Source organism: Quercus robur, chromosome 11 (assembly GCF_932294415.1).
Source record: "Quercus robur chromosome 11, dhQueRobu3.1, whole genome shotgun sequence".
Lineage (NCBI taxonomy): Eukaryota > Viridiplantae > Streptophyta > Magnoliopsida > Fagales > Fagaceae > Quercus > Quercus robur.
In genome coordinates, this window is record NC_065544.1 from 50,017,592 (window position 1) to 50,037,546 (window position 19,955).

General features: G+C 34.7%; 1 protein-coding gene, 1 non-coding gene and 1 pseudogene across 2 annotated transcripts; 2 read left to right on the plus strand and 1 right to left on the minus strand.

Moving 5' to 3' along the window:
• Positions 1 to 1,575: 1,575 nt before the first annotated feature.
• Positions 1,576 to 14,386, minus strand: LOC126705173 (endo-1,4-beta-xylanase 4-like; annotated as a pseudogene).
• TRNAE-CUC (transfer RNA glutamic acid (anticodon CUC)) lies at positions 3,592 to 3,664 on the plus strand. The gene has a single exon. It is a non-coding gene; the product is annotated as a tRNA-Glu (tRNA).
• Positions 14,387 to 18,933: 4,547 nt separating the features above from the next.
• LOC126705174 (uncharacterized) lies at positions 18,934 to 19,635 on the plus strand. Its single transcript, XM_050404100.1, has one exon. It carries the CDS (start codon positions 18,934 to 18,936, stop codon positions 19,633 to 19,635), a length of 702 nt encoding a protein of 233 aa, XP_050260057.1.
• The last annotated feature ends 320 nt before the right edge of the window (positions 19,636 to 19,955 follow it).

Sequence of the window (19,955 nt, forward strand, 5' to 3'; positions counted from 1 at the left end):
TACCCTCATAGGTTGTCTGGAGAATGGTCCAAGCCTCCTTGACAGTTTCAGTTGAGGATATCTTCTTGAACTCCTCATTGGTGACAGCACTGAATAATGCATTCAATGCTCTACTGTTGAAGTTTGCCGCCTTAATCTTGGCATCATCCCAGTCGGCTGGCACTTCTGTAGGCTTAGTCCAGCCTATCTCCACAGCTTGCCACACTTTCTCATCTAAAGACTGCAAGAAAGTTCTTATGCGTACTTTCCAGTATGTATAGTTAGTGTCATTAAATAAAGGAGGTATGATTAATGACTGTCCTCTATCCATGACAAACAGGGGTCAATGGATCAATACAGCAAAGATTAAACCCTAATCAGAGTGTGCCTGCTCTGATACCACTTGGTAGGCCACAAACTGAATGACTTCTTGTGATAGAAATTAATTAATTAATTAGCCAAGTTATTAATTAATCAATTTATCATGCAAATGCGTGGTAGCACAAGCAAATCACCAATAAACTAAATATGCAACGGAAAATAAATAACACGGTGATTTGTTTACGAATGGGAAAAACCTAACGGCAAAAACCCCACCGGGTGATTTTCAGGTCACCACTCCCGAAACTCCACTATTATCACAACAAGCGGTTACAACTCCACTATTGTTCATTAGACTTTGTATATGCGAATTGACAGCTAATTGTAATTCAGGTCCTGTAAGGTCACGCACCCATTGTGGTGTGTATTTGGGGTCCTCCCAAAATATATTGTGGCCTCTAGCAATGATTTGGTTAGCACGAATGAACTCCAACATATTGTCTGCTATAGTGTAGTTTACCTGCCCTTGGTCAGGTTCTATGGCATACCACTTGAGTTCATTCTCAAAGACTGCTGCATTGAATCGCTTAGCAAACCAATTTTGGAACAAAATAAGGATCTTTGTTTTAGCTTGCCATTTGAAAGTGCTAATAATAAAATTGCTAAGCATTTTAGACAGATGGAATGGAGTAATACTAGAGATATTATCAACTTTACAACACAAGCTTCATAAATTGTTATGTCAAATTTTAAACACGAGACCAAAAATTATTAAGAAATTTATTTATTATGTTGTTGATGTGGCACTAATCACATTATGTTGTCATGTCAATTTGTAAGTATTTTGGTAATAAAATTGGTAGTAAATTTTTCATTTTTCATTGGAAAAGGTATCCATTTGACATTGCGGTTGGAAGTTGAGCTATAGCTGTAGAGTTTTTGTGATATAGATGTTAAAATAAAACGTTTTTTTTTTTAGCATTTTAAGCTTTTGGAAAATTACAGTAAATAGTTCTTTAAAGTTCTTGATTAATAAAGCATGAATCCTTAAAACCTCTAAATTTCAGCTTTTTCTAAAAGACTATAAAACTTAAAAGCTCTTGGCTATAGGCACTCTTTCTTTTTCTTTTTCTTTTTTTCTAGAAAGAGCTTTAGAGCTCTTACAGCTCTTTTTTGGTTGTGCGTATATGATGGTCCATAGGACTCTGGACTCATACTTTACTCCATATGTTAGACAGATGAATTAAGATTTGAAATATAGTATATTGTCCATACTTAATAAAGCAAATTGTCAAGAATAGTCTTTGCGATTGCAGAACCAAATGGGAAATCTTTCGAGACTTGCTCTATGTTAATAGTTGCCCCTTGCAACTTATCTCCATGTTCATCTGAGACATGGATTGTTACAGCACGCTTCCTTTGCTGCAAAACAAATTAAAAGCGCGAAACCTAACTTTGAGAAAGAAGTGCCTTATATTCTAATATTAGTATGTTGCCCTTAAAATATTTTTAAGAATATTCTTAAGATAATAGCGATGCTACATTTACTGTAAATTTTACTATATAATCATTACAATTCAATATGTCTATTTTTATACACAAAACAAAAAAATGTCCTTAAGAAATATATTTATTATATTATTTTATGTGGCACCAATCACATTCATTGACAAGTTAATTTATAAATCTTTTGTATAAAAATTTGATACTAGTTTTAATATTTTCAATAAGATACTATATTTTGATCATTCTCATTGTTAAATCACTCTACAACAGTATAGATAAGAGTAAATTTGCTAAGCTACTAATGGAAACTGAATTCAAGTCTCAAGATATTGCCTTTAAGTATGGAAAGAAAACTCCACAATCTCTCCTCTTTTGTCTCCTAAGTTATCAACAAAGCCTAGAACCGAGTTGTTTCATGTACTCACAGTGTTAATAATATGTTGCTGATTTATTCTCCATTGCTACTCGGTAAATGGCTGTAAAGAAGCGCTTGTAATTTCTATATCAATTTGCTTGTCATCAGAATTCTGTACAAATCATATCCAAACAAACAAAAACATTCCTGATAAGTACAAGTTTCATACATTTGAATGCCTCATTTTGCACCAATACTGTTCTGTAGATGAGACATACGCAGTGTGTCACTGGCAATATCTTGGAAATCAATAAATCTAGAAACACAAAATTTTCATAACAATTGAGGTGGCAAGTTGTGAATGTTTGCTAATAAAAATGATATCAATAGTAACCTCATGTAAAACTAATATTCCAAATTTCCAATCACAATTTTTATGTCAATGGTGTTAAAAGCTTTATATCCTTAGCATTACTCTTTAGAAGAAACGATATGTCTACAACATTTTCACAACAAATCCTAAGTAGCAAGTTGTTACTAGTTGTTATTGTTTGGGCAAAAAAGTAATCTCAGTGATAGGTTCAAATTTGAAACAGTAATAACTAATCACCTATTATTTGTTGTAAAAATATTGTGAATATAGCACCTCTTGTCTAATTACAACTATATTTACCCTAAACTATATTTACGTGAAGGGTTAGAATTGAGAAACTGGATGGTGAAGTCACAACAAATCCACCCTTGAGAAATGACCAGCATCCATGCTTTGCTATAATAGTCCCTATACAGTCATATGACACATCTTGTGACTTCAGGCTTGCCTTTATGAGAGCTGATTCTGCACCTTGTATCTTGACCCAACCTTTAAGCACCAAAAAATAGCATATCAGTGTGAGATTCAAGTAACTTTAACACACCTGTTGATTTGGTAGACAGCCGTTTCAATTTCATTTATGTCAGGCCGTAAAAGGGAATTTGTCCACAATAGTCAAAAGGCATGGCTATGGGCTGAGCTTGGCAGCATGTGAAATTATTGGTACAGTTTTTCTTTAATTTTTGAACAACTTATTCATTATTCTATAAGCAAAGGTAATAAAATAAAATAAGCTCATTCAAAACACACTATCTACCACTAATAGTGCCTACAGAATTTTGGCCATGAATATGATGTTTAATGTGTACTATTTATTGGACTTGGACAGAAAGAATCCACAAAGATACCTAGGAAATGTTCTTTTTGTCATTTTATATGATGGGAGCGTCTAGTGGGGGACTGGGAAAGGTGGTAAAAGTAATTTGATACTATTACAGTATTACGTGAGATAAGATTCTCCCAAACTTGAGACTTCGAGAGTTGAGATGATATTGAAGATTGAGGTAGTCCTGTTTACTACATATAAAAAGAAATAATAAACATTATGGACCAACAATCCGTTGTAGTCTAGTTGGTTAGGATACTCGGCTCTCACCCGAGAGACCCGGGTCCAAGTCCCGGCAACGGAACTTTTTGATTCTATTCCAAATAATATATATATATATATATATATTTTTGCCAAAAGTTGAGAAGCAATTGCTATTTGCATAAATAAATTCTATTCCAAATAATATTTTTCAAGGTAAAGAGGAAGAAGAAGAACCTTACTTGAGAAACAATAATAAGTGCCCTGAGTGAGATTGTGCAATATGAAAGCGGGCCAAAATACAATACTTGCAGAACCACCAATGCTGCCTTTGACACTTACAGGCTCATCATCTTTGAGAATCCCTCCATTGTAAAGTGCTTTCTCTGGCTGCTCTTTACACTGCCAAACAAGTAACACCATACATTAATTAAACATTTATTTGTACATTACCACTACAACATTTTGAAAGAAATCAAACAATATAGTGCCCACGTAAAAAAAAAAAAAAAAAAAAAAAAATTTGAACCAAAGGCCCATCTGCAGTATAGAACAAAGAGTAGTAGTTATAGTGAAAACCTCATTAAAAAAATCAAATATTTGAACCAAAGAAAGAGAGGTTGTGTGAGAGAAAGAACCATATGAAGCAACCAAAGGACAGCCTACGACAAGGAAGAAAGCCAAGAGGCTAAAGGTAAAAGTAAGAGAAGGACTATGAAAAACTGCATAATGAAAAAGTGGAGTTTTCAAAATGTGTATAATGAAAAAGTGCATTTTAAAAAAGCTGAGTGTTTAGTAAAAACTATTAAAAAATGCTTTTTGAAAAAGCTGAGTGTTTGGCAAACACTTATAAAAGTGACAGTTTGAGGGATAAATTACCAAAAAGGACAATGTATATATAAGGGAGTTTATTTCATTTTTTTTTTTTTTTTTATGTGAGTTTGGTTCGTACTTAAATCAACTACTTGATCATACTTAAATCAATTTTTCTCTTTCTAAAAAATTATTTTTTTCTCACCAATATTAGCTAATAATAACCTATCACTTAAAATTTATTGTGAAAGTATTGTGAAAATATTGTGATGAAAATTGATACTGATTTTAATTTTAACGTGCTATTAAAATTATTTTTTCCTCTTTCTAAAAAATTTTTTTTTTCCCACCAATATTAGCTAATAATAACCTACCATTTAAGATTTATTATGAAAGTATTGTAAAAATATTGTGATAAAAATTGATACTGGTTTTAATTTTAACATGCTATTAAAATAATTTTTTTCTCTTTATAAAAAAATTATTTTTTTCTCACAAATATTAACTAATAATAACCTACCACTTAAGATTTATTATGAAAATATTATGATAAAAATTGATACTGATTTTAATTTGAACGTGCTATTAAAATTATTTTTTTCTCTTTCTAAAAAAATTATTTTTTTCACACTAATATTAGCTAATAATAACATACCACTTAAAATTTATTGTGAAAATATTGTGATTCCATTTCTTTTTCTTTTTTTTCCCTCTTTTTTTATCCTCCACACAATATTGCATTTCTTTTTCTTTCTTTTTTTCCTTTTTTTCCCTTTGTTTTTTCTCCTCCAGACACATACCCTTCCACTTTTCTTTCTTTACTTCATTCCTCTTTTGCAATCTACCACTTCCTCCAAACTCAGAACGTTCCAGCTCTCCTTCTTCCTCTTTTTTTTTTTTTTTTTTTTCTCATTCTTCCTTTCTCCCTTTTCTCTTAGCACTTCCTTTCTCCCTTTACTAAAAATATACCCTTACTCTTTTCTTTTTTTTTCCTTCTTTCTTTTTTTCCTTTACTCTTTTCTGCTATTTGTTTTTCCCAGAACATTCCACAGACTCACAGAGCTCTCCTTCAGTCATTCTTCCTCTTTTCTTTTTTTCTTTTTTTTTCCCCCTTTTCTCTTAGCACATCGTCTGTAACACCCATGCAAGGGATTGATTTTTTTATTTTTTTTTCCTTAGCTAATTTCGGAATTTGTTACAGATTTTTTTGTGTTTGGATTTGGAAATTTGTTATTGAGAGGGCAGAGCAGAGAGATGAGATGAGAGGAATGAGGACCGCGTGAGAACTGAATTCATTTATCAAGGGTAATTTGGTATTTTTCTGCAGAGCCCAACGGATACCATTCAAACGCGCATTCGACTTTTTGTTTATGGACCTCTAGAGGTCCATAACTGTCTTGCGCGTTTATGCCTTCGTCCAAAACGCAACTTTTATATAAAAGTTGCGTTTCTGCTTCACCAAACGCATATTTCCATCCAGCTTTTAGACAAACGCGCGTTTCAGCCCCAAAAAGCTGAAACAAACGGGCACTATCCTTCATGTTTTGTGACAGTACAAACAGAAAGCTTTTTAGACAGAGAATGAAGTAGTTTAGGTCTCATATACAAAAGGCTTTTACTTACTCCAAGTAACCCTCCAAAATAAGGGAGGTAACAATTTACAAGGCAGAGAAAGGGTGCACTTAAAGGTTAGGAGAGGTGTGGGGGTTCACATGGGAACAGTGGTCAGGCGTGAGTAGCCCCGTGCCTTGATCACATGTTATGTGAGAGAGGCTCTTGTGGACATAATTGAGTGACAGTAGTAGAATGTAACTCATACTTTTTGTGTATGACTATTGGCTAGTTTTGGAACTCACTGCTAGCTGTGTTAATGGTTGCTAAGTGTTCATTCTCTTTGTTCACGGGCTTGGATCTTAATGCCCAACTGCGTACGAAACACATTCATTTATTCATTTGGATTTATCGATCTTTACTTATTCTGTATTCCCCATTGCTTTAATGGGATGAGAATTTGGATACCAGCTAAGTGCTAAATCAGTGTTCCTAATCTAAGATTTGGAAGCATTAATTTAAATAATGGTAATGGAACTTCTATTAAGTCTGTTTATTTAATCAAAATAAAAGCATCACTCACAAATGGCCTATTACAAACATAGTAAGTTTAATGACAAACAAAAATTCACAACTTTTGAGCTGAGATACTGTAATCCATGTACAATAAAAATAGTATCAAATAGTGAGTTTACGTAAATAAGTAACACAGAGTAGCGGGCTTAATTACATCTCTAACTTGTGTCTTAATACATTGCTTTAATAAATATAAGGAACATAGCATAGTGGGCTTAATTACACAATACACCTAACGTTGTCCAAACCACTATTTTGTGTCATTTTTCTTTATTTGGCCGTATGGCTTTAAAAGTTTTCCCTAATGAAAAAAGTACAAGAAATCTCCATTATGGATGGTGCATTCGTGGTCTGCAGTAAAGGACAGTAACCTTCGTGTGAGAGGTTTATAATAAGTTGCTTTCTTAAAGGAGAGCAGTTCTATTGTCACAAACTACTTCACAATTTTTTATCACAACTTTAGCATGACAAATTATGAATAATTTTTACAATTTTTTGTCACAATTTTAACGTGACAAACTGTGAGTGATTGTCTATCATTTATACATTAATTCACAATTTTTTCTTCATCATTCATCCTTTGTTCCATCATAGTTGTGGCAAAGAAGTTATATAATAGTTTGAAGTAATAGATTTTTTCTAAGACAAAGGCTGCTTTGCTTACAATTCTAGTCCCGTGTGTCCAAAGAGCGTGCAGGAAAGATTTCATGACTAAAACTCGCACGCGAGCATGAGTCATGAGATGAAGATAGTAGTTGGGGGGACCATGGTTAAATTCATGAATTTTGGACATGCTTGCTGTACCTGTCATAAAATTCTATTGCTTGCTAAAAAAGGTTAATGGCTTACCTTCCACTTACAGAAATTTGTGCAATTATAATAAAAATGAGTTAATGTTTATGGATTAGTTGGTCTACCTTCCACCATGTTTCTTGTCACTCCCTCGTCGGTCAGAAGAAAGTTCTTAATAAATTTTTGGACACAACAACTATTCTAATACCTGATGTGTAGTTAATATTCAGTGAAGAAAAGTATGAGAAATGACCAGAAAGTAGGAAGGATTTGGAGAATTTTAAGAAGTGAAAATTGAGAAAAAGACGCATCCAATAAGTATGTGTCAGAGACTTGCAATTTACAAGACCACCCAACTCACTCTAGCTCTTACGAAGTGGTATCTCAAACTTCCAAAAGAAGGCCTTCTACACCCTCCATCTAAGCTGTACAAGAAAGACCCCAAGTTAATCCCAGAAACAGTAACGCTTTATAGGATATTAGGATCTTTCTGTTCAGGTGTAACCGTGTAGGTAACCCATATCTTCACATATACGTCCATTTCACAGGTGCGGACCCACATATCAATCTCATATAGGGCCAATGAACCTATGCATATGAAAATTTTTATTTTTAAAGAGAGTGCCCATATCATTAGGCCCACGACCATGGATAAGTATAAGCCTAATCAATTTATGTTATAATATTGTATTAATCAAAATATGTATTATTCCAAGTATAAGCCTAATAAAAAAAAAAAAAAATTCTACCAAAAAAATTTAGGGGTTTCAACATTTGACCTGACCCATGAACACTACACAGGTTTTTGTGGGTTAAGGTGGGCCTTAGCAGGTTTGGGTCATAGATTGGTCGACCTGAAAGCAACACGATAAAAAAAGTGTCATAAGCGAATCTGATAGTTTTTAGACCCCTTAAAAACACAATTGAATTAACCTAGTTAATTAACCAAGTTATTACTTAGTCCAAATTCCAAATCTAGGTAATCACAATCAAACAATTATATCATCCAAAGCAGTGGAAATATAAATGACACAGTGATATGATCACCCAAGAAACCAAACCAGTAAAAACTTGGGGAGGATTTAACCTAGCTATCCTCAAGGTAAACCTGAATCCACTATAAAAGAATCGAAGTTTTATAATAGGACTTAGACTACTAACATCCTATTGCTACCCACCAGTAGAAACTTACTGACACGACCACGTGCAAGCTCTGAGACCATGGACTCCTTCTTTCTTGGATTCTCCAACAAGTACAAGCACACCCGCTTGTCTTTCTTTAAGCTTCTATGGCAGCAACTGAATGATCATCAATTTCTTGAACGAATCTCCTCTTGATAATCCTAAGTTTGTGTAAAGGAAAGCTCCTCACAGATCTCATAAGAGATTTACACAAACAGCAATATGAGCAACATGTAAAATATGGCTAGGGTTTGCCTTATATATCTAGGGCAAAAACATAAAACCCTAAACATTTTAAATGAACTAGGGCTGAGTTGGAATTCTGCAGAAAAATACATTCTGCCCGAATTTCAATTGATTGAGCCTAAGCTTCGATCGATTGAACCAGGCCGAATTGCTCTAATAAATCTGCATTAGCTTGAATCCAACTTTACATAAAATACACAACTTTGAGCAAGTCTAAACAAGACTAAACAACTTGTTTTGGTCATGGTTTGCCAACAATACACATTAGAGTTCTAAATACATTAATTTCTAAGTCTTTAGAACCTAACAAACTCCCCCTTTGGCAATCCGTGACAAAACACAATTAAAAACTCAAAGTTTACAAAGAAAAGCCCTTTACAAAAAATGCTCATAAAAACAAATCTAATCCTAACTACTATCCATCAGTTGCAAATGTAGACAGCAGCTCAATTGAATCAACCTGTATATTTCCTGAAACACTTAAACAAAATGCATAACCACATGTGTGGAAAATACAAGTAAACAAAATAAATTCTTGATTTCACTCAACACAAAATAAAGACATATATCAATGTATCTCCCTCTATCATGAATAGCCCAACAAAAATATAGCAAGAGCCAAAAAAGGAAAATACAAAGTGAAGCACCTAGATACAATCTAATCTCCACAAGCTCCAACAAACAAAAACTCTCCCTCTGAAAACAAAAAACAAAAACTCTACAAGTGTCTTAAATGTACTCCCTCTTTTTGTGATGGAATGCCAAAGGGCAATTAAAATCCATCATAAAAAAGAGGTGGTGGTTAGGATCGTCGAAACTGCACCAACTCTGCTCGCAAGGCACGGATCTCACCGAGCACGTCCACCAAAATCTGTCCATCAGCCGCCTGAACGGTCAAGACATGATCCAACGTACATCGAATGTCTGAATCATCCGAAGTAGTCAGTGGAGGAACATCAGCATCAGCATCAGCAGCACTAGACGCCTCAACCGTATCAGCACCTGTAGAAGAAGGAAGAGGGGGAACAGCACCAAAAGACTCACCTCTAGGACGCGTAAAGCCAACTCTCAAGTGAGCAGCCCTCTGGCTAAGAAAGGTGGCACCTATGGGAGATATAACATGAACGGGCTCACCGATAGGGAAATCAACTAAACCAAGAAACAACAAAATCCTATGAATGAAAATAGGATGAATAAGAGCACGAGCTATGGCAGAACTCCTATGAACTTCGTTCAAAGAACAAAGAAACAAATGAACTGATAGACGCACCAGAAATAAAGGCGTACAAAAACATACATCGCTCAAGAGGGATGGTGTGGAGATGAGAAATAAGCCACAAAGAATGACACGCTATCCTAAAGAAAAGATAGATAGTCTCAGTAAGCTTAGCAGACGTGATCTGAGGATCAGAACCCCACTGGATAGAAGACCCAGTGATGTATGACATAACGTCATCAAGGGGTGGAGACTCCTCATAAGGATAGATAGGCTCCCTAACGACCAGAACCCCAAGAGTTTCAGCCACTATCCTAGGGGTAATGGTGAACTCAACACCTCATATCCAACTCCTAACAAGGGTGTTGGAATCATAGACATGGCAAGAGAGATTCGAGAAGAACTCTCTAATCAGGGCGGTCGGGGGTGGATGATCTACCTCCAAGAAAGACAGCTAACCTCTACTCTCAAAGTTTGCCCTAATGGCAGGATCAACCTCATCTAACACAACAGAACGCTCAGCCCAAATCTTTCTCTTACAGTTCAGTTTCTCATAAACCTCTCTACTTTTGTCATTCCTAAATAACTCACTCCTAGAGGGAGACTCAGAGGAAGTGGAGGGTGTCCTATGGGCTCTAGTCTTCCTAGGCAAGGTGCTAGGATAAGGACAAAGACATAAAGCAGAATAAAAGAAAAAACCAAGGGCACATTGCAAGTTAGCACAAAAAAAATATAGAACAAAAAATCTATATGATGCATGAACAATTAAATGTCATGATGCATGCTCTAATGTAGTGAAATTAAATTCAAAATAAGTTCAGATTCACAAAATAGGCTTGAGCATAGAGTTTCTAACAAAAACCCCAAAAATTTGAAAAACCACTTGTTCAATTTGTAAAAAATTGACCAATTGATCATCACACAATGTAGAATACATAAAATAATGATCAATTACATCAATTCAACTGGCCAATCTCATCAATTGAACTCAATTTGAACAAAATCCCTAAATCCGGATAAATACAAACCCTAGAATTTTCAATTTTTCACAAAGCACCAAATTGATCAAATTAAACATCATAGATCATGTTTATATCCTTATAGGAACAAAACCCAATGATCAATTTCAGAAAAAGTGTCTTGAATCATCAAAAACCCCAAAATTGAAAAATTCCGAAAATCCTAATGAACTGCATGAAAACATGAAAATAAATTCAAAAGGAAGGGTATAATGGACTTACCAACTTATAGAGAGGAAAACCTTGCAAAAAGACCGAAGGAAAATGACAAAAAATTTGATGGTGAGCCTTGTCCAATTCAGAGAGAGAGAAAAGTTTGAAAAACTTTTTGAAAAGTAAGTTTGAACAAGCCAAACTCAGATTTTAAAAAAAACCTGATTCACGATTTTCAATTGATCAAAAATCAATTTCAATTGATTGAAATAGATAGAGGCTTCCTTAAAAATTTTAAAACAATATCGATTGATCGAAAAACAGATTGGATCAATCAAAACAGATAGAGACTCACTAAAGTTTTTGGGAAAAACACAATTTTTTGAAAAAAACAAAACACATTTTAGAAACACCTCAAAGCAGTGAGATTGATGAACAAAATGCCTGAGTATGTGATGAAATTTTTTAAAAAAACAACAGTTTTAAGCTCAGTTTTCCCAAAATTAAGATCATCAAGCGTTCTCCATAATTTCTCAAGCATCAAATCTATTTTGCATAAAAACTCAAAGTATTTGCAAACTTGGTTGGTCAAACCAAAGACACACACAATAACATGTACAATGTTTAGCAAAGAGTAACTTGTGTAGTGTGTGCAACTAGCAAAAGTTTGAGATACATGTGAGGTGATATGTAAATAGAAATCAATCACAAAGTCTACAAAATTCATCACATAGGATTTGAAGGAGACTATCACCAAAAGAGTTACATCATATAACTCTCACATCTCCTAGATCATAAGCTTGCAATCATGTAAGTTTCTTGATTTTGCCTCATATTGTACACACAAATTTTAATTATTCAGAAACTTATTAAAATAGCCGGGATAATGTGCATACCAATTTTAGCAATTATTTGATTTAGCTTTAAGTCCAATAATGTACACACCAATTTTAGCATTTAAATCGAGACTATACCTTATGATCTTTTTGTGCATGTGCTACACTTTCTCAAGTACAAAATCTTACGATATGCACTAAGGTGTTCATGATTGACCAGTGAACAGTGGTGAGATGGTTATTTATGCCTTTCTCCAAACGTTCAAGTCTGACAGTCAAAGATATGTGACTTCAAGATCAAGTCAAAGTGATCAAAACCATAAACATCTTTCTCACACAACATGCACTACAAAGCTTCAACTAGTAAAGTGCAATAAGTAAGCTCATCAAAGCTAAACAAGGTACAAAAGACATGTTATGTGAAAATAAATTGACCAACCTTGTTTTCAAAAATCAAGAAAATAGTACAAAACACAATTTGCTTCCTTTTTCTCCATTTTTTTTTATTTTTTTATTTTGGAAAAAAATAAACAAAAAAAAAACCTAGAATGAAATGCATGAATATTATGCAATGCATATCCTAGAAACAAAGAAAACAAAAACAAAAGAACAATGGTCACAAAGAATAGCAGTGAAGCACAAGGACCATGTCAGAAGGACTCAATTAAATTGAGCCTTTTGCATCCAAAACTTTTTAGATACACCACGAGTACTGGAGTTCTTATTCACATGGGAATGATTTCCAACTCCAGGATCGGAATAAAGGTTTAGAGCCTTTACCAATTCATCAATGAGTACCATAGGATCTTGTGCTTGAGGCACATGTACTTTTGGTTTGTTTGCTCTTTTAGCAGCTTGCAGCTTGCAGCTTGTAACAGTTTGGATGAATGTGTCCAGACTTTCCACAAAAATGACAAACACATACAGGCTTATCATGTGACTTGTCTTTAGAAAGGGTAGACTATTTAGGTTTGGACTCTTTAAGATCAACCTTAATCTTCCTAAGAGATGTAACTTCTAAGGGTTTGACAACCTCACTCACAGGGGGTTCAGAAGAAGATGAAGGAACAAAGATAGTGGAATTGGGTGCAGACACATTGATGCTTTCTACAAATCCTAACCCAGTTTTGTCAGAAGGAGACTTTTAAACACTAAGCATATGATCAAGTTTGGAACTAGCAGACCTATTAGATTGTTCTATAGCAACAAAAAGCTCATGTTCCAAATTCTTAATTTTATCAAGCAAAAGTATGTTCTCAATCTTCACATTATTCAAAAGTTCAGTAGCATCAAACAATTTAACAAGCAAATTTTTCTTATCAAGCTCAAGAGATGCAATTTTTTTCAAGTCTAATTCAACATTCATAGCATCTTTTGCAGCAACTTTGCAAAATTTATTGTAGGCTTCTTGAAGATCTGCATCCTCAGAGAGTTCCCCATCAGAAGGGTTCTCTTCAGCAGATACACTTTTATTGACTACAGCAATAGCAGTGAAGGCAATGAAGTTTCCATCCTCATCACAGCCAGACTCATCATCAGAAACTTCACCATCACTAAGGGTTACAGCCATAGCCTTACCCTTAGACTTCAAGTAAGTAGGACATTCAGATTTCATGTGAACATACCCTTGACATCCAAAACACTGAGGACCCATTGATGCTTTCTACAAATTTTAACCCAGTTTTGTCAGAAGGAGACTTTTGAACACTAAGCATATAATTAAGTTTGGAACTAGCAGACCTATTAGATTGTTCTCTAGCAACAAAAAGCTTATGCTCCAAATTCTTAATTTTATCAAGTAAAAGCATGTTCTCAGTCTTCACATTATTCAAAAGTTCAATAGCATCAAACAATTTAACAAGCAAATTTTTCTTATCAAGCTCAAAAGATACAATTTTTTTCAAGCCTAATTCAACATTCATAGCATCCTTTGCAGCAACTTTGCAAAGTTTATTGTAGGCTTCTTGAAGATCTACATCCTCAAAGAGTTCCCCATCAAAAGGGTTCTCTTCAGCAGATACACTTTCATTGATTACAGCAGTAGTAGTGAAGGCAATGAAGTTTCCATCCTCATCACAGCCAGACTCATCATCAGAAACTTCACCATCACTAAGGGTTACAGCCATAGCCTTACCCTTAGACTTCAAACAAATAGGACATTCAGATTTCATGTGACCATACCCTTGACATCCAAAACACTGAGGACCCATAGAATTATTTAAAGATTGACCTACTTTTTCTCTAGGTTTATTAGTGTTGTTAACCTTAGTGGGATAATTCTTCCTAAATTTTCTAGGTTCAGCAGTGTTCTTATCTCTTGCTCTTCTATTGTTGTTTCTAAGGAAATTCCTAAAGTTCTTGGCAAAGTAAGCAATCTCAGTAGCAGAGAGTTCATCATCAAATCCACCAACATCAACTTCATCAACTGACTTTAGAGACATTGATTTGGATTTGCTAGTCTTAGGTAGGTCCAACTCATAGGATTGAAGAGATCCTACAAGTTCATTAACAGGAATGGAGTCCACATCCTTTCTCTCAGTGATGGCAGTCACTTTGGGTCTAAAATTTTCAGTCAAAGATTTAAGAATCTTCCTAACAATTTTAGGTTGATCATAGATTTCACCCAAGTTATATGTAGAATTAACAATATCATTAAGTTTAGCATAGAATTCATCAAAAGATTCATCATCAGACATCCTAATGCTTTCAAATTTAGAAGTTAATTGCTGCAATTTCTTGATTTTGACAGCCTTTGTGCCTTTATGTACAGTTTGGAGGATATTCCAAGAAGTATGAACAACCTCAACATTAGAGATTCTCTTAAATTCCTCCATAGAAACAACATTAAAGATAGCATTCATAGCTTTGCTATTGAACGCGGCTGCTTCTTTTTGAGAAGTTTGCCACTCACTAACAGGAGTAGTGGGCTTCTCCCATCCGTATTCGACGGAGTTCCAGGCTCTCTCATCAATTGATTTCAGGAATACTTTCATCTTTACTTTCCAATAAGCATAATTATTCCCATCAAAGTGAGGAGGAATAACAAGAGAATGTCTGTGTTCCATGACAACAGGGGTCAAGGATCAGCTCAGTGATCAAAATATCAACAACAAGAGAGCAACCTGCTCTAATACCACTAGATAGTTTTTAGACCCCTTAAAAACACAATTGGATTAATCTAGTTAATTAACCAAGTTATTACTTAGTCCAAATTCCAAATCTAGGTTATCACAATCAAACAATCATATCATCCAAAGCAGCGGAAATATAAATGGCACAGTGATATGATCACCTAGGAAACCAAATCAGTAAAAACCTAGGGAGGATTTAACCTAGCTATCCTCAAGGTAAACCTGAATCCACTATGAAAGAATCGAAACTTTACAATAGGACTTAGACCACTAACATCCTATTGCTATCCACCAGTAGAAACTTACTGACACGACCACGTGCAAGCTCCGAGACCACAGACTTCTTCTTTCTTAGATTCTCCAGTAAGTACAAGCACACCCGCTTGTCTTTCTTTAGCTTCTATGGCAGCAACTAAATGATCATCAAGTTCTTGAACAAATCTCCTCTTGATAATCCTAAGCTTGTGTAAAGGAAAGCTCTTCACAGATCTCACAAGAGATTTACAAAAATAGCAATATGAGCAACATGTAAAACGTGGCTAGGGTTTGCCTTATATACCTAGGGCAAAAACATAAAACCCTAAACATTTTAAATGAACTAGGGCTGAGTTGGAATTCTGCAGAAAAATGCATTCTGCCCAAATTTTGATTGATCGAGCCTAAGCTTCGATCGATCGAACCAGGCCGAATTGCTCTAATAAATCTGCATCAGCTTGAATCCAACTTTACATAAAATACACAACTTTGTGCAAGTCTAAACAAGACTAAACAAGTTGTTTTGATCATGGTTTGCCAACAATACACATTAGAGTTCTAAATAGATTATTTTCTAAGTCTTTAGAACCTAACAAGATCAACCCGCGTAACCAACAATAGACACATTTGATACGCCAATTTATTTGTGTCAACCAAAAATGACTCATTTAACACCACCCGTTTAACTCGTATAACAAATAAATATTTATTTTGTTTTAGATTTCTCAAATATCTTTTATATTCAACCTATATTTTAAACTAAAAAAAAAAAAAAAAGGAGTAATTATAAAAGCTTACAAGTGATATAGTTGTAAATTGAAACTTTCTCTAGTCATGATCAATCTACTGTTTGCACCAACTCTTTCAATATTGATACTTAACATTTGCGAGTTCTGTGGATGTTATATTTTTGTTGAACTATGTTATTTTGAATATGAGTTGAAGTGTAAGCACTTTTGTTTAGAGTGTAAAGAATGTATTTCTATATTGATATTATATTTTTGTTGATCTATGTTCTTTTGAATGTGGGTTGAAGATTTGAAGTGTATGTATTACTTTTAAGATATAAAGAACTTATTTCTGTATGGATGTTATATTTTATATTAAGCGGGTTAAAATTGGTTGTGTCATATTCGTGCCAACCCAACACGATCTGTTTATTAAGCATGTCAAGTGGATCGGATCATACCGCTTCATTAACAGGACGGGTTAGGGTTGAAGAGCCATGACACAATTATTAAATGGGTTAGGTTCGAGTTGAGGCATTTAGTCGAATACCCCTACTTTGACATGACACGAACCCAATACGTTAACCTGAATTGAAACCTTAAAATTTACTAAAAACAAATAAATTAAAAAACTCCTTTTGTCTTTTCCTGATTTGTTAAATTTCACTATGAGCTTTACCACTGCCATCGTGAATGCAGATGATCTTGTCCTCACAATTGGATTGGGGAACATGGATTCAAGATTTAGAAGTGTGCTCATCAAAACGCAATTGCCAACTATTGCCATTTGGAATTGCCGGGTAGCCCTTTAATCAGATGTTCTGCTCAATGCCCAATATCCAAAGCAACATGTTGAGCCCAAAATGTAAGGAACCCAAAATGCCCTCTGGGAAAATGACACCATATTTCTGCCATTTGTGTACACTTCAATTTGCGGCCCACAAGAAGGAAAAAAAATTGTTGTTCTTTGAATTGGGTTCAGTTATTTGAAAGTTTAGATGAGTCAGTTATCAAAAGTCAAGGTTGTCTTAAAAACCCTATAATAAAAAATTAAAAAAAAAAGGTTGTCTTTAAAACAAATTAAAATGCTGAGCCCAAACTAAATCCAGAATTTGATGCAGGACTGAAAATAAATAAATAAAAGACCCAAGAAAATCTATATTTATATATATATATATATATATTGTCCAAGAAAAAATCCAATTAGATTTCAATTGAGGTCTTGCACTACGGGTCTAATTTAAGATTTTTAATTTTTGAGCCAAGTTAATTTTTTTTTTTTTTTTTTTTTTTTTTGAGAAAAGCCAAGTTAATTGTTCATTAAAAAAAATGAAAAGTCTAATATTAAATGAACCATATAAAAAGAACCAATCATACACTTAATTTAATCATTTTTTTTGTATAATTACCTATGATCTAAACCACCTTAAGGTTGATACTTGAATAATATGTGGTCCTTGAATAATATGTGGCATTTTATGGACAATGTAATGTGCTAGAAGCACTATATGGGTAACTGATAAGTTATTCTTTATTAGTAAAAAAGGTGATAAATATTTTTTATTGACTAAATTCTAAGTATATGCAGGTTAATTAGGATCGAAACACTTCCTTGAAACCGTATGATAGAATGTTAAAAACAATTGTTAACAAAAAATTACATGAAATTATCATGGTTTAAGTTAAAAAACAGGTAAAAGAAACTTAAAATAAAAAATAGAAACTAAATAAATTACTATAACTAAACATATAATCTCAAATCTTAGTGTACGTAGAATTGTAGCAGCACATAGTTTACATGCTAGTTTTACTAATTAGGAAAAAAGAATTGCACACGCAAGCTCTACAAAATGAAATAAAAAGTACAAAGTTGGGATGCATATCAAAACATATAATCTTATATGAAATGATAGGCTAATACAATATGCCTCTCTTAACAAAAATGACAAGCAAACTAAGCAGAATGTAGGATATCACAGAGCATAAAGCCCATCAATCCTTTAATTCTTGTCCTCCCAACCTTCAATCAATTTACTGTTTGTCTTCAATTTAGTATTTGTCTTCGGCCATTAGATGGTGCAGAGGATTTCTTTGATTTCTTGCTCGCATAAATCTTGGTATAAACAGCTTTGGTTCTAATAGACAATAAAATGTCTAGACCAAACCCAACAATGCATGCAACAGCCATGACCACAAAGGTTGTCCTGTAACAATGGGCTCCAACACAAGTATTGCCGCCTCCAGCAGTGGGAGTAGCCTCCATGTCGTATAAAATGCCGGCAAGTAGACCAGAGAAGAGGAAGGAACCAAGGGGAAGGTTGAGGATTAGAATGTTGTATATGAGACCATAGTATTTTAGACCAAATAGTTCAGAAGCTGATGGGACACTAATGGCTATTCGGATCCCATAGCATATTCCTACTAAGATAGAACCAATGTGCAAGGAACCAGGCAGAGCCAGGGCCAAAATAATGAAACTACTTCAAGTCTTCAGCTAGGTATTAGGCTTTTTTTGCCTATCATTCTGTTTTTACAAACATGATTGCTCTATGGCCTCAAACTAAACATATTAGTTACATAGCACTAACAATTATTATAAATAACCTAAGTTAATTTATTTTTTTAAGTTCTTATTAGAACTCAAATATCTAAAACTCAAGTTCCAAATTAGGCATACTCCACTCTATGTACCACTAATTAAAAGATGTCAAGGTTTCTCTGTCGCTAGTGAAAGTTAGAAACCCTAACTTCTCCTAGGCTGTAGAATTGTCGTCCCTCATTGGAGGTGCCTTTGTCCCTTAGGGTAACAAGTTTACACTAAGGTTTGTTGGGTTTTTCTTCTTGGGCCTTTGGGAAACACTATACTTTACCTCCATGGACGAACTCACGAAGCAATGGAAGGGACTCTCTCTTTCTCAACGGGAAGGTCCCAAGTTCAATATGAGACCGGATTTGGCTACGATGGAGTATATTATCGCAGCCAAATTCTTAACAAAAAGAGCTTTGAATATGGACGCCATTGCAGCGATTTTCCAACCTTTATGGCAATCCAAAAATGGTTTCAGGTTGAAAAATCTTGGAAATCATATAGTACTATTCATTTTTGATAGTAAGGTAGACGTTGATAATATCCTTGAAAACGAACCATGGAGCTATGATAAAAATCTTATGGTTTTGCAACGGTATGAAGCAGACTCTAAAGTTGAAAACCTGTCTTTTAACCTCACCCATTTTTGGGTTCAGGTGCATGGTATTCCGGTTAGGTTCATGAACAAAAGAGTGGCGGAAGGTTTATGTGAGATAGTGGGTCAGGTATGCCACCTACAGAATGCTCCTACAGAGGACGGGGGAAGTTTTATGAGGGTCCGGGTTTTAGTGGATATTTCGCAACCCTTGTGTAGGGGGTGTGTGATTGCTTTTGATGATAATAGGGAACAATGGGTCACATTCAAGTACGAACGGCTTCCTAACCTGTGTTATTGGTGCGGCTGCCTGACGCATAGTGATAAGGATTGCGATCTGTGGATCAAAAGTGAAGGAACGTTACCTGAAACGGAGAAACAGTACGGGTCCTAGATTAAAGCCTCGTTGTTTAACGGAAAGAGCAGATCGATGATCTCAGTCCCAGGGTTTTACACGAGGAAGGTAACCAAACAGATTGGAGAACACTCCCAGGGACCCACCCATCACTCGCCGATGACTCATAAGTCAACCCGGTATGAAAAAGCAACATAGCCCGAGAAGGAAAGTACAGACTCTGGAAAGGCGTCGAATCCACAGGTAGAAGATACTTTCCTTACTGGTAACTCCACTGCTAATTTGTCTCCATCACACTCGGATTTTATGCCGCACTCTACTCACATGAATGATTTCCAAACTATTATTAAGGATATAGA